This window comes from Papio anubis, chromosome 16, assembly GCF_008728515.1.
Source record: "Papio anubis isolate 15944 chromosome 16, Panubis1.0, whole genome shotgun sequence".
NCBI lineage: Eukaryota > Metazoa > Chordata > Mammalia > Primates > Cercopithecidae > Papio > Papio anubis.
The window spans coordinates 11,167,731-11,182,217 of record NC_044991.1 but is presented as its reverse complement, the minus strand read 5'-3'; the positions used below and the strand labels follow the sequence as shown (position 1 = coordinate 11,182,217).

General features: G+C 55.8%; 2 protein-coding genes across 2 annotated transcripts; one reads left to right on the top strand and one right to left on the bottom strand.

Moving 5' to 3' along the window:
* Nucleotides 1-912: 912 nt before the first annotated feature.
* On the top strand, nucleotides 913-4,356 carry ATF4 (activating transcription factor 4). The gene is made up of 3 exons (XM_009217323.3): nucleotides 913-2,419; nucleotides 3,020-3,337; nucleotides 3,439-4,356. The coding sequence occupies exons 2-3, from the start codon at nucleotides 3,112-3,114 to the stop codon at nucleotides 4,266-4,268; spliced, it is 1,056 nt and encodes a 351-aa protein (XP_009215587.2). The 5' UTR covers nucleotides 913-2,419; nucleotides 3,020-3,111; the 3' UTR covers nucleotides 4,269-4,356.
* Nucleotides 4,357-10,564: 6,208 nt separating this feature from the next.
* On the bottom strand, nucleotides 10,565-14,271 carry RPS19BP1 (ribosomal protein S19 binding protein 1). The gene is made up of 4 exons (XM_003905566.3): nucleotides 14,109-14,271; nucleotides 13,817-13,945; nucleotides 11,279-11,376; nucleotides 10,565-11,092 (listed from the first exon to the last, which is right to left on the bottom strand). The coding sequence occupies exons 1-4, from the start codon at nucleotides 14,158-14,160 to the stop codon at nucleotides 10,958-10,960; spliced, it is 414 nt and encodes a 137-aa protein (XP_003905615.1). The 5' UTR covers nucleotides 14,161-14,271; the 3' UTR covers nucleotides 10,565-10,957.
* Nucleotides 14,272-14,487: the final 216 nt, after the last annotated feature.

The window sequence follows — 14,487 nt, the reverse complement described above, 5'->3', positions numbered from 1 at the left end:
CATCATCTGTCAGGAGGTACTGTCTATAGCAAAAGGAGAACACGTCCTGTGGGTCCCTAGTTCGGCCTTTGGAAGACATGGCTAATGGCTCAGGGATTCTTACTGCCTCTGCATGGAAAGGCTAGACAACTCCTGTATTTATTATTATTAAGACAGGGTCTTGCCCTGTTGCCCAGGCAGAGTTGCAGTGTTGTGATTACAGCTCACTGCAGCTTGGAATTCCTGGCACCTCTCCAGGAATCCTCCCACCTCTGCCTGAGTAGGTGGGACTACAGGCTGGAGCCACTGCTCCTGGCACCAATTCTGTATATCTCAACACTCGTGATTCCCCAAAGAGAAAGAAAAACTATACTTTTATTCCAGCATCCAGTATACCTTGTGTATACCTGTATACAAGTTTTAAAGTTGTTGGTTTCATCTCATTAAATAATAGTTAAGAGTCCTCTGAGGCAGCAGGAGGATGTGGAGAGTGCCACAGGTCAGGGTCAGGTGACCTGAGTTCTATGAAGGGTAGCAGCAATAGCAACTATTATTGGGTGCTTACATGTACCAGGCGCTATGCTAAGTGCTTTACATGTATGACTTCACTTCATGGGGCAAGGATACTCATCAGTAGTCTCATTTTACAAATGAGGAAACCGAGGCTCAAAGAGGATAAGTCACTTAGCCAAAATGTCCCAGCCAGGATTCTTTTGGGTGAGCTCCCCAAAATCTGTCTTCTAACTCCTACCCTATACTCCCTCCACTGGGAGCTGTGCGACTTTGAGCAAGAAGCTTCATCCCATTGGGCCTCGGTTTACCATTGGAAAGGACTTGTGGGCGAGGTTGAATGAGCGCAGCAGATGGCCTGTGGTAATTTAGAGCAGTGCTTCTCTGGTTGTTTGGTATCACAGCGATCATAGAAATACTTGTGTGGCCCGGTGAAATGGAGGCGGAAACTCAGTTTCCACCTTCACAGGGCCTGACTGGAGGGGGCTGAGGACGATGCGGAGGTTTCCTGTATTAAAACAGACTACCCCCCCCTTCCCAACGCACAACCCCGAGCAAGTGGCCGTGGGTTCCCAAGCGCCTCTCCTCCCAGGGCCATGGGCATGACCACTGAAAAGCGGGTTAGGCCGGGGAGTTCAGAACCCGGAGTGAATCGAAACTACCCCAGGTAGATGGCAGCGAAGAAAATTCTGTTCTTAGGGGAACGCAATCTTCGGACACCAGAAGTTCCCCTATGATGCTATTCTGTGGCAGCCTCGCACTTGAGCTGGATGAGAATTGTAAAAACCCAGGTTGGGCGACAGGACGGCGCGTCTTCCCCGCTCCTTTCCAGAGTTTAGGCGGAGCCATGCAGACTCAGCCGGCCTTTGGGTGTAGGTGGGCAGGCCCGAGGCGCCCTCTCGAGACCCCTTCAACCTCCCGGGGGCAGCAACACCGTGTCGGCTATGAATGGCGTCTCTGGAAAACTCAGGCTTGGAACAGGTAACCCCCCGGTTTCCGCAGGCCAGAAATCAGCCCCCGCAACCGAAAGACGCGCAGGCTGGGAGTGGCGGCGGGGCCGCCAGTGGCGGACCTCCACTGAGGGCGGCGGGACCCGACCGCAGGGGCTGGGCCCTGAGGCCACTATGGGGTGCGCTAGGCTAAGGTCTCCTGGGGGCAGGAGCCAGTGCGATTGTAGCTGGCCAGCAGGCTGGCCGGGCTGAGGCCTGGCAGAGACCCGAGACCCCGACCCTTCCCACGCGGACTCCGTGATCCCTCTCCCAGCAGCCGCCCACCTGGGGCCCTGAGCCAATAAGAGCTCGAGGTACATATGACTCACCGTGCCTGGGCCAATCAACTTGACGCGCGCTCTTCGCCAGCAGCTCGCGCGATAACCTGGCGTCCTCGGCCTTCACAATAAAAACTCTCCGCCGGAAAACGACCTCTCCCCGCCCACCGCGCCGACACCGGAAGCGAGGCGTGTCTGCGAGATCACTCCGCGCTCCGACGGCGAAGGAAAGAACGGACTCTGATCATAGAAGTCTAGTAAAGTAGTGCACCTCTCTCGTTTCGTGAGGTCATAAGAACAAACACCTTTTCTCGTCACAGCTACGCGCTGGGCATAAACGGTTGGGGCGTCAAAGGGAGGGAAACGAGCGGGCGGGAGGAGATGGTCACGTGGCCGTGGCGGAAGGATGCGTCGGTGCTGCGTCCCCTTAGAGACGAAGTCTATAAAGGGCCGGCGGGCGGCTGTTGCGGCCATTTCTACTTCGTCCGCCCACAAATGTAGTTTGGTTCGCACGTGTGCGCCTTCCCTCCTCCCCGCCCGCAGGGTCCACGGCCACCATGGCGTATTAGGGGCAGCAGTGCCTGCGGCAGCATTGGCCTTTGCAGCGGCGGCAGCAGCACCAGGCTCTGCAGCGGCACCCCCCCCAGCGGCTTAAGCCATGGCGTGAGTACCAGGGCGGGTCGTCCAGCTGTGCTCCGTGGGCCGGCGCAGGTTTTGGGTTGGTGGGGTGCGGCCTGGGGCTGGGGCGGTGCCGCCAAGGAGGAAGCGATTTTACGAGCGCCCGGGACGCGTGGTTTTTGCTTGGGTGTCCCCGAGATGCTCGCGTGCCCAGAATCGGGAAGGCGCATTCGGGTGCCAGGACTGCTTCCACATGGGCCCTGCCGCCCTCGGACCCCGAGTCCCCCAAGGGTCCCAGGGGTCTCGGCTTTCCCCCCCGCGAAACGTGGCAGGAACCAAGATGGCGGCGGCAGGGCGGCGGCGCGGGCGTGAGTCAAGGGCGGGCGGTGGGCGGGGCGCGGCCGCCCTGGCCGTGTTTGGACGCGGGGACGGAGCGCCTTCCTCTTGGTGGCCGCTGGAAGAATCGCCAGGTCTCCGTGAGCGTCCATTTTGTGGAACCTGAGCCGCAACAGGGAGGGGCGGATGCAACTGCCCCGTTGCCGACTCTAGATGGCTGGTCTAGAGAAGTCCTGCCTCGTAAGTGGAAAGATGAAATTCTCAGACCAGCTAACCTCTAATGGGAGTTGGCTTCTGATTCCCATTCAGGCTTCTCACGGCATTCAGCAGCAGCGTTGCTGTAACCGACAAAGACATCTTCGAATTAAGCACATTCCTCGATTCCAGCAAAGCACCGCAACATGACCGAAATGAGCTTCCTGAGCAGCGAGGTGTTGGTGGGGGACTTGATGTCCCCCTTCGACCAGTCGGGTTTGGGGGCTGAAGAAAGCCTAGGTCTCTTAGATGACTACCTGGAGGTGGCCAAGCACTTCAAACCTCATGGGTTCTCCAGCGACAAGGCTAAGGCGGGCTCCTCCGAATGGCTGGCTGTGGATGGGTTGGTCAGTCCCTCCAACAACGGCAAGGGTGAGTGGGCCACCACCACATCGTCTGGGTGGGATCTAGGGTTAGGGGCCTGTTATCTTTGTGTCTGACTCACTTGGCCCTGTCATTCAAATCTTTTGCAGAGGATGCCTTCTCCGGGACAGATTGGATGTTGGAGAAAATGGATTTGAAGGAGTTCGACTTTGATGCCCTGTTGGGTATAGATGACCTGGAAACCATGCCAGATGACCTTTTGACCACGTTGGATGACACGTGTGATCTCTTTGCCCCCCTAGTCCAGGAGACTAACAAGGAGCCCCCCCAGACGGTGAACCCAATTGGCCATCTCCCAGAAAGTTTAACAAAACCCGACCAGGTTGCCCCCTTCACCTTCTTGCAACCTCTTCCCCTTTCCCCAGGGGTCCTGTCCTCCACTCCAGATCATTCCTTTAGTTTAGAGCTGGGCAGTGAAGTGGATATCACTGAAGGAGATAGGAAGCCAGATGCCACTGCTTATGTTGCCATGATCCCTCCGTGCATAAAGGAGGAAGACACCCCCTCAGATAATGATAGTGGCATCTGTATGAGCCCGGAGTCCTATCTGGGCTCTCCTCAGCATAGCCCGTCCACCAGGGGCTCTCCAAATAGGAGCCTCCCATCTCCAGGTGTTCTCTGTGGCTCTGCCCGCCCCAAACCTTACGACCCTCCTGGAGAGAAGATGGTAGAAGCAAAAGTAAAGGGTGAGAAACTGGATAAGAAGCTGAAAAAAATGGAGCAAAACAAGACAGCAGCCACTAGGTACCGCCAGAAGAAGAGGGCGGAGCAGGAGGCCCTCACTGGCGAGTGCAAAGAGCTGGAAAAGAAGAATGAGGCTTTAAAAGAGAGGGCGGATTCCCTGGCCAAGGAGATCCAGTACCTGAAAGATTTGATAGAAGAGGTCCGCAAGGCAAGGGGGAAGAAAAGGGTCCCCTAGTTGAGGGTAGTCAGGAGCGTCAGTGTGCTTGTACATAGAGTCTCTGCTGTTGCTGTGTGTTAGAATAAATTATTTTGTAGGGAAAGTACTTGTGTGAATTCCTTTTCTGGCAAATTAGCCGAGTGAGGCGCCACCCACCCATCCCAAACTGGTCATAACATTCGTTGTGAGATCTGGGGAGGAGGGCAGTCCAGGACTGAAGATGGGTGCCCAGAGTGGGATCTGCTCACCCTGCTAGGTGTAAGCCACGATGCCTGATGACTCATGGGGCCATACAGCCGGATAGTTGGCCAACTGTAGCAAGTTGGGTCCTTTACCCAGAGCTGAGTTCGCTGGTTGTGTAGGGAGGAGGCTGGAGCTCTCTGGGAAGTTGGGAGGGAGGGACAGCCTGGGCCTCCACCTATTAATTCAAGAGGGCTTCATGCCAACAGTTGTCGCCTGAAACCCTGGATAAGCTTGCACAGTCCTTGAGATAAGCACACAAGATTAGGTTTCACTTGTTAGCCTGAGTTCTGTAGAAGCGTGTTCCTGAAGAAAGAAATGGATCCTTTTCGGAATTGATGCTGAAGCAGGACAGGAGCTGAGGGTTGGCCTCCGTTTCTCCTTATGGGGTGGAAGGATGACATCCTGCACAGGTTCTGGCTAGAGCTGGGCACAAAGGCGACAGTTCCTGTGAAGGCTGTTGTGCCTGTTGCTACCAAAACTAGAAGGTCTGGCGTCATGCTAGGATGGATCAGCGCCTAGAAACCACGCCTCCTCACCGCAGCTTCGGACTTCCTGGCGGGGCGACTTCGCCTTTCCAGGCAGGCGATGTCTTTTGTGTTGCGGATGAGTGCTTGAATGCAATCTGCGTATCCTGGGTAGGTCTGTCTTTTCCTCTTGTGTCCTTCAGGATCACAGTTTTCCTTCTGTGGAAGGTGGTGTAGACTGGGTGTGCCTGGGGAATGGCTGGGAGGACAGTGAGGGTGAGTGCGCCCAGGCACTGCTGTAACTGAGCACAGTACCTGTGTTCACCCCGTCCCCAAAGCACACCCGCCACACACAGGAGGATCTTTTTTTTTGAGACAGGGTCTCTCCCTGTTGACCAGGCTAGAATGCAATGGTGTAATCTCGGCTCACCACAACCTCCACCTCCTGGATTCAAACGATTCTCATGCCTCAGCCTCCTGAGTAGCTGGGATTACAGGTGCTCGCCACCATGCCCGGCTAATTTTTGTATTTTTAGTAGAGACGGGGTTTCACCATGTTGGCCAGGCTAGTCTCGAACTCCTGACTTCCTGATCCACCCACCTTGGCCTCCCCAAAGTGCTAGGATTACAAGCATGAGCCACCACGCCTGGCCTTTTTTTTTTTTTTTTTTTTTTTAGAGATGGAGCCTATTACCCAGGCTGGAGTGCAGTGGTGCAGTCTTGGCTCACTGCAACCCCTGCCTCCCAGTTTCAAGCGATTCTCCTGCCTCAGCCTCCCGAGTAGCTGGCATTACAGACGACTGCCACCATGCCCAGCTAATTTTTGTATTTTTAGTGGGGATGGGGTTTGTCATGTTGGCCAGGCTGGTCTCGAACTCCTGACCTCAGGTGATCCGCCCGTCTTGGCCTCTTAAAGTGCTGGGATTACATGCGTAACCCACCACGCCCAGCTCACCCAGGAGGATTTTGAGCAAAGAGGTAGAGCTGGAATTTGAACCCAGGACTCGGGCTCCAGTCTGGGCTCTTCATTTTGCCTCTTGAGCTGGAAACAAATGGCCCGTAATGACCTGCATGGTGGGGCCCACATGACCTTTCCGGTGCCCAGTATAGACGGTCACCTGAGAGCCAACTGTTGATGGAATGTATGCAACTGCTTGTGGAGAAGTTGCCCGAGGCACCACTGGAAGTGGGCATCACACATGGGTCTTGGACCTGGTGCTCTTCGAGGTCTTTCCTGCTGCGATTCTAGAATTCTCCAAAGGCCATGGGCCTCCATTCACATCCAGGTACTAAATAGGCGTTAGGGCGCGGCCAACAGCATCAGAGTCATCTAGTGCCAGTGGGGGTCGGCCCTCATTTGGCAGACGAGAAACTGAGGCACCAAGAAGAGCAGTGCAGGCTAGTGGTGTGGACCCAGGATGCTGGGGCTGTGCCCTTTCCAGGCCCCCGCAGCTAAGGCCTCCCACACCCAGAAGGCACCAGCTCAGGTCACAGTGGCTTTGCCCTTCTCCTTGACCTCACCTCCTCCCCTCACTGTGCTCCCGGCCTTTCTCCATCTGTCTGCCAAGCTTGGTCCTGCCTCAGAGCCTCACACTTGCTGTTTTTTTTGTAACTTTTTTCTCCATTGAGTTTATCTGTATACAGATTCACTTTCTGTTCTCCATTCCCTAACTACAATATAAGGTCACTCTGTGGCAGCAGGTATTTTGCTATCTTATTCATTCCGGTACTTCCAGGACTAGAGCAGTGCCTGGGAAATAGCAAAAATGACTGTGGCGAAAACGTTCAAAGAGCTCTGATGCTCTAGGCGCCTTCCAGTGATGAGCTCAGAGTCCTCCTGAGGCTGTGAGGAGGGTCTTATGACTGCACCCCTCTTACTGATGCAGCTGAGACCCAGACTCAGGCACCTCCTTGGGAAGTCTGGCCTGGGGGTGGACACTGGCCCACGGGCAGTTGGGATAGGCAGTGATAATGACCTGGACAAACCAGCTGGATTTGGCTAGGCAGATGTCTGTTCCGGAGAGCCCAGCGCAATACGGGGTACGGGAGGAAGGGGCGGAGATGAGGCTGATGTCCAGCCACCACCCTGCGTGTGGCAACTTATGGCCCCTGCCAGGCCTTGGCCAGCCCAGCCTAGGTGACCGGGTCAGAGGTGGAGCTGGGCTTTACCCAGTGACCAGGGGCCGGGGGCTGGGGGATAAGAAGGGACCTCACAGGCGGGAGCGGACAACTCTCAGCATTTTCTCCTGCTTTGTGTCTAGGACAAGGCTGTAGGTTGTGGAGAGCAGAGAACGACCTTCTTCTTTTATACAACTAGTCCTGAGTGGGTGCCCGCTCTGCACTACACTGGGTGCTGGCTCCAGCAGTGAGCCAAGTAAACATCCCTGCCCTCATGGAGGTTTGCTTCTGGTAAAGGAGACAGATGGACCCTAAAAAGAAAAAGATGTGACATGTGTCACATTCAGATGTAACACAGCAGCTGGGTCAGGCATGGACATGCTGGGCATGCTCCTTAAGATGGGTGCTCAGGGAGTCACAGGGCTCAGCCTGGCAGGGGACTGGGCTGGGATCAGCAAGGAGAGGCAGCCAAGATGTGGGTTTGAAGAGAGGGGATCCCCCCACGCAAGAGAAAGGATGGAGGGCCCGTTTCCTGAGATCGGGAAAACCAGGGGAAGAGCATGATTTTATTTCAAAGAGGCCAGGTAGAAATAAAAAGTTCCTGGCTTTGGGAGGCCGAGGCGGGTGGATCATGAGGTCAGGAGTTCAAGACCAGCCTGGCCAATATGGTGAAACCCCATCTCTACTAAAAAATTAGCAGGGTGAGGCTGGGCGTGGGGGCTCATGCCTGTAATCCCAGCACTTTGAGAGGCCAAGGTGGGCGGATCAGGAGGTCAGGAGATCGAGACCATCCTGGCTAACACGGTGAAACCCCATCTCTACTAAAAATACCAAAAATTAGCCAGGCACCTGTAGTCCTAGCTACTTGGGAGGCTGAGGCAGAAGAATGGCATGAACCCGGGAGGCGGAGGATGCAGTGAGCCGAGATCGTGCCAGTGCACTCCAGCCTGGGTGACAAAGTGAGGCTCCATCTCAAAAAAAAAGTCCCCTCAGTGACACCCAAGTGCCAACCACCCTTGCCTAGGTGGCCCATGGGGTGGGGTGGGGGCTCTCAGCCTAGTTGGGGGACTGAAGGTGGACACTTAGACCAAGTAGAAAGTGGCAGCTTCAGGAGACAGAGCAAGGCCTCCCAGCTGGGCTTTGAAAGGTGGGGAGAGTTGTGGACAGAGAGTGGGAACAACACCCCATGAAAGTCAGCCAGGCGGGAAAGAACGGGGCACACACCAAGTGCCACAGTCCCACTGCCTGTGGCAGAGGCCTTTGCCCAGGCTAAGCTCTGAGCCTGCAGCTGGGCCCCAGCAGAGTCCCATGTTGCAGTCCTGGCCCACTCCTGCCTGGCCCCCTTGGCCAACTCCTCTAGTAGCAAAGAGGGTCAGAGAGTGTGGGGGCTTCAGCAGCCCATCCCACTGTGGAAGACACAGGAAGCCATGGCTGGGGCCCTCCTGTGGGGCATGGGGTAGGTTCCTCAAACTCTGCTTCTCCAAACCACCTGTGACGCAAATGCTTCCGGTGCTTTCACACCCATCCATGCTGTCTAGACTGGGGAAGGCCTCCTGCTTTGTCCTGTCAGCCCTAGGTTGAAGTGACAACTCAGTTTCCTCTTTTTTTGAGACAGGGTCTTGCTCTGTCGCCCAGGCTGAGGTGTAGTAACGCCATCTTGGCTCACTGCAGCCTCCGCCTCTCGGGCTCCAGTAATCCTCCCACCCCAGCCCTCTTCCCCGCAAGCAGCTGGGACCACGAATGCACACCACCATGCCCGGCTAATTATTGTATTTTTTTGTAGAGATGGGTTTTGCCATGTTGGCCAGGCTGGTTTTGAACTCCTGACCTCAGGTGATCCACCTGCCTCAGCCTTCCACAGTGCTGGGATTACATGTGTGAGCCACCGCATCTGGCCTCAGTGTCCTCTTATTTGGGTCCTGTTGGTCACCAGGTCCTGGCCATCACGGTCAGCACCTCCTTGGCCCCCCATGGGGACAACCCTCTCTCCTCCAGTGCTGCCCCAGTCACCCCAGCTCCCTGCTGCCTTCCAGACACCTGCACCAGAACTGCTCAGGGGGACAGTTAAAAGGCAGACTCCTCAGTCCTGTCCTTGACCCACTGGACCAGAGTGCCAGCGGTAAACACAAATGACTGTCACCCAGAGAGGGCATGGACAGGCACCCAATAGTGCTACTTGGCGTAAGTGTAAGATTTATTGGGAAGCTCACAAGCGGGGAAGCAGCAGGACCCTGGCTCCCATCCTCAGCGGGGGCCAGTGCCTGTCACGCTGCACTTCTGGGCGATTCTGTAACAGTGGGCGTGTCCTTGATAGAAAGGGGCCCCGGGCCTATGGTCAGCCTGTTCTTCCAGGCGCTAGAGGTTGAACTGGCTTCTTGTTAAGCTGCTTAAAAGATTAAGGGCACGAGTCTCCATGGATATCCGAGTTTCTCTGCCCAGTGGGGTCATTACAGTCCAGCAGGCAGGAAGGGGCCCTGGTCTCCAAGGTTTGGGGTCACAGCACACTCCCTCCCCCTCCCCCTGCTGATGGAGGTCACCTGGAGACAGGACCACTGCCGGGAAGATGTGTGGCCACATCATGTCTTTATTTAGGATGGAATAGCAGTTAAAGATCAGGAACAGTGGCCCACCACGCAGGGCAAATGGCCTACAATACGGGCCCCGAGGCAGTGTCACTAGGAACCCAGGAGCCGATCGCTACTCCCACCCTCGTGACTCCAGCCTAGGGACTATGCAAGTGCTGCAGTTTCTACTGTAGCAATGGGAGCCACACCAGTTGGAGCCCCCAGGCTGGGGTGTGGGGAGGGAAGAGTTCAGGAGACAAACGGAGCTGCCAGAAAGCCTCCCAGGTCCCTTCCCCTGAGGCTCCCTGATGAATGGACTCCTGCTCTGACCTCTCCCCTCTCCTCCACTGGCCCCACCTCTGGTCTTCACTCACAGTCATTCAGTACCTGCCTGTCCTTCACCTCCTGATCCCAACCCATGCCTGCTGGAAGGGTCCCGTCTGCCTCCCCTCACCTCCATTCTTCAGCTCAGGCACATGCCTGAGTGTGAAACCCTTTCTTCAGGTCCCCTCCCCACTACGACAGGCATTTGACCCCACCTGGCTGCACACCAGAGCCTGAGCGGGAAAGGGAACACACCTGGTGAAACGCTCCGCTCATGGCGGACTCCACACTCCCTGGGCGTGGGCTGGAGCAGCACCACTCCCACTGCCGGACCTAGCCACCTGCACCAGAACTCCTCCCAGCAGCTATTTTTTGCCTCGAGTCACCTTTTCAGCTGTGGCGGCCATCCCCAGAGGATGGAGGCTCCCCTGGTGTAGGGCAGCAGAGGTTGGTGTTCTGATGGCGGCCTGCCAGGGCTGGACTGGAGGACATGTGACCCGGAGCTGAGAAGCACGCTGGGAGATGGGGGAAGGCAGGGTGGCGCTTTGGTGCCACAGGAGATGGGAGACACCCCGTGGGGCAGATCAGCACCACACACAGCTCTTGGGTTCGCATTTATTACAACTTGGAAGCCCACCCTTCTTCCTACTCCAGGAGGTGTCGTCCCCGAGGGCTCAGGAACCACAGCAAACAGCCCAGAGGCCCCACCTGGGCGAAAGCAAACAAAACAGATAGGTTCCTTTCCGGCAGGTGCAGACGCTCTGCCCAGGCCTGCGGAAGCCACCTCCAGTCTGCGTGTATATCCTCCCAGGACTTCTGGCCCACCAGCTCCATTCCAGCCACCACACGGCTCCAGCTCCACGGCTTCCTCGAGCCAGGCTGGTCCTGCATCGCCATCTGCTGGCCGCGCGGCACGGCCGGGTCCTGGGGCCAGCAGAGGAGTCGGATGGAGGCGGCCGGATTGAAAGCCTCTTCACCGTGCCCTCCAGGGAGCCTAGCTGCCGAAGTATTCCTGCTGGAACTTCTGGAAGTCTTCCTCGGTGAACACGGTGCCCTCGGCCTTCTTCTTCTTCTTGGTCTTGGCCACAGGCCGGTCACAAGCCTTGCGACCGCGGTTCTGGCGCAAAATCTGGGGAGGGTGCGGGACTTCTGCTCATTTCAAGAGCAGAGGAGGCCCGCAAAGGTCACGGGGGAGTTCGGCGCAGGGCTGGCCCAGCCTCCCACCCTGTGCTCAGGGCTGAGACCGCCATGGGTCCTAGGGGAACAGCCTCGGCTCTCACCTCCCAGGTCCCTTCCCATAGTCCCCTCGACAAACCTGCTGGCTCACAGACTCAGCCACGGTGCTTCTCGTCCTGGTCAGAAACTTCAGGTTTACTCTGAGGTGGTCTCGACACTCTCGCTTCCGGTACTCGTCTGTGGGTGGCAGGCAGGGGGCACCATTTCACATTCACTCCCCTTGGAAGCATTCTCGGTCCCTGGCCCATGGCCCTGCCAAAGACCTCATGGTCCCCTTCCCAGATTATTATAGCAGCTGGGCTCTTCTCCATCAAATGCATTCTCCACACAGGTCCTGCTGAAAGCCCCAGGCTCTGGGCCTCCCCATTTTCCAACAATTATGTCCTGAATACTACTCACCAAGGGAGCGCTCTGGAGCTTACGCTTCAGTGAGAGATGAAGGACAAACGACCCAGTATTTTAGAAGTGCATATATTTCATGGAGAAAAACAAAATAGGAAACAGAAAAGGGGAAATCCAAGGGTGGAGGGTGCAATTTTAAATAGGAGGGAATGAGAAGCTCTCACTGAAATGACGTGGAGAGAGCTGTGGATATCCAGGGGGAGAGTATTTGTCTAGGCAGAGGAACACCCAGTGCAAAGGCCCTGAAGCAGAAATGTGTCAAATGTGTTTGTAAAACACAAAACAGCTGGAGTGGCTGGGTGCGGTGGCTCACACCTGTAATCTCAACACTTTGGGAGGCTGAGGCAGGCAGGTCACCTGAGGTCAGGAGTTTGAGACCAGCTTGGCCAATATGGTGAAACCCCGTCTGTATTAAAAATAAAAAAAACTAGCTGGGTGTGGTGGTGGGCCTGTAATCCCAGCTACTCGGGAGGCTGAGGCAGGCGCATCGTTTGAACTCGGGAGGCAGGAGGTTGTAGTGAGATGAGACCGCACCACTGCACTCCAGCCTGGGTGACAAAGCAAGACTCTGTCTCAAAAAAAACCAAAAACAACAACAAAAAAACAGCTGGAGTGGGGGGAGTGGGTAGCAGGAAGAGACCAAGTTTGGTGGGGGGGGGTAGGTCATGTAGGCCTCATCAGGCACCCTAAGACCCCTACCTTTTACTGACTACAATGGGAGCCACCCAGAGGAGAAACAAATAATGACTTCTGATTTTAGAGGATCACTTTGGTTGCTGTTGAGAACAAGATTACTGGGGGAGGGGGCGTGTGGAAGGCAGGAGACCGGCTCGGCTTCTGCAATAATCCAGGAAAGAGACAAAGAAGCTTCTGAGCAAGGCAGCCGGAGGTAAGTCTTTCCATCATACGCGGCATTTGCCATTCCTCCTGGGCCAACATCTATGTGCCAAAACTAGCAATTAGAAGCCGTGGATGGCTCCAAGGGGTGTGTGCCTTTAGGAGCATTCCGACACTTAATAGGAAAGATAACTCCAGGACAGGACGTGAGACAAGTGGGCTGGGACAGGAATAATTTCTGGGAGTAACTCCACCTCGTGTTTCCTTATGGCAAGCATCGGGCTTGGGCCTCAAACCTGTCTCGCTTTTCTCCTCCAAGGCCTCCAAACTTTGGCTCAAGTTGTATTTTCTCCTTGGAATTCATAATTCTTTTAACAAATACCTTAACATATTTATGCATCAGACTCCAGGGATTCAGGGATTGTCACGTCCTGACACGTCAAAATATCACCATCTTGCCCACACCAGCCCCTCCGAAAGTCTTTATGTCTGTTAAGTGACACCACATCCCCCAATAAACTAGGCTCCACCTTCACAGCCAATTCACCACTAAAACCCCTCTAAAGGCTGAAATTCTCTGCTGCCCCCTCTTCAACGTATCTTTCACCTGCAAAATTCTCTTATCTCTGCTGCTATGGCCACTGCCCAGGGCACAGCATGTCCCATTTGAATGGAGTGGGTAATAGCAGCACTCTAGGACACAGTGCCTGGTTTCTATCCGTACCACCTGGGCAGGTGCCTTTTTCTGAATCTGTAAAACGGGGGTGATAGTAGTATCGACCTCAAAGGGCTGCTGTAAGGATCAAACGAGCTGACATTTGCACAGCATTTAGAATCAGCACCTGCCACACAGTGTTAGTGAATGTGTTTAAATGCTCCATCTTTGATCCTTATTCACTAGATCACCGTTACTAGCCTCTATTTTTTCAAATTCTCAAAGGCAACAACCTCCTTTCTAACTCAGGACCTTTGCACATGCTATTCTTCCTAGAATATTTTCCTACTTTTCACCTAGCTCACTCTTATACCTCCTTCAGCTCTCGGCTGAAATGTCGCTTCCTCAGAGAAGGCTGACTTGGCCCAAGTCCCCATCGGAGTACCGTAATCTTTTAATTCATAGGCTTCAATGCACTTAGCAATGATACACTGGGTTTGATATTCTTTGAGGCTTCTCTCCCCACTAGGGCCGTAGTCCACGAGGGCCAGGACGGTGGCGTGTTCTGTCACCTTCGTATGTCCAGGAGCCCGCTCCGCGCCTGGCACACAGTAGGTCTAACAATACCGGGCCGACGCTTCAGGCCCTGCCTCAAGCGCCACCTCCTCTGGGGCGCAGGTCCCAGCACCGGAGGCAGCGCTTTCAGCCCCTTCCCGAACTTACCCAGTGCCGACTTGGGCACCTTTCCCTTGGCCGAGTTCCGCAGTTTCTGGGCCTGAATTGCCTTCGTCTTCCGGGGCCGTTTCACCGGAGCCCCTCTCGGCTTGGTCTGACCTGGAGGGTCCCGGGGGGCTACAGGGGAAGAGAGAAGAAGGGACCCAGGTCGGAGGGCGCGCAGTGTTCCCGTGCCACTGGGGCTAAGCCCGGCCTGGATTGTTTTCCATCCACGGCTCCCGCCCGCAGCCACTGCCATCCTCCTGCCCGCGCCGGACGTCCCCCGGCCAGCCGTCCTCACCCTCGGACGCCGCCAGCAGCTCCAAGCCCCGCCGCAGCAGGGCCGCGGACATGGCTGCGCTTGGCTCCGCCCACGAGCCTCACACTACTTGCAACCTGGCAGTCCTAGCCGTCTCGGCGGAAATCCGAGCCGGAACAGAGGTTTCCGGAAGGGATGGGCGGAAGTGCCCATCTTTCTTAGGACGCATGCGTTAGAGGTTTATACTTGAGCAGAAGAAGGGGCGGAAACTGGAGGCGGGTTTAAGGCGCAGAAGGACATATTTGTTATTCAATCCCAATCCACCTGGTGCCTGGCGCTCAGGCCCCTCCTTCTCCGGAAGCCGTCTGCAACCAGCTCCGCCGGGTTGGCCAATCCTCTCGGGTCTCGCGTCTCCGTGGCG

Bases quoted from the DNA above. Each gene is read 5' to 3' on its own strand.
- ATF4 (XM_009217323.3), top strand. From the start codon at position 3,112: ATGACCGAAATGAGCTTCCTGAGCAGCGAGGTGTTGGTGGGGGACTTG. The intron at 3,338-3,438 runs GTGAGTGGGCCA...AATCTTTTGCAG, and splicing joins TCCCTCCAACAACGGCAAGG to AGGATGCCTTCTCCGGGACA.
- RPS19BP1 (XM_003905566.3), bottom strand. From the start codon at position 14,160: ATGTCCGCGGCCCTGCTGCGGCGGGGCTTGGAGCTGCTGGCGGCGTCC. The intron at 13,946-14,108 runs GTGAGGACGGCT...CTTCCCCTGTAG, and splicing joins GCTGCTGGCGGCGTCCGAGG to CCCCCCGGGACCCTCCAGGT. The intron at 11,093-11,278 runs GTTTGTCGAGGG...CACCCTCCCCAG, and splicing joins CTGAGTCTGTGAGCCAGCAG to ATTTTGCGCCAGAACCGCGG.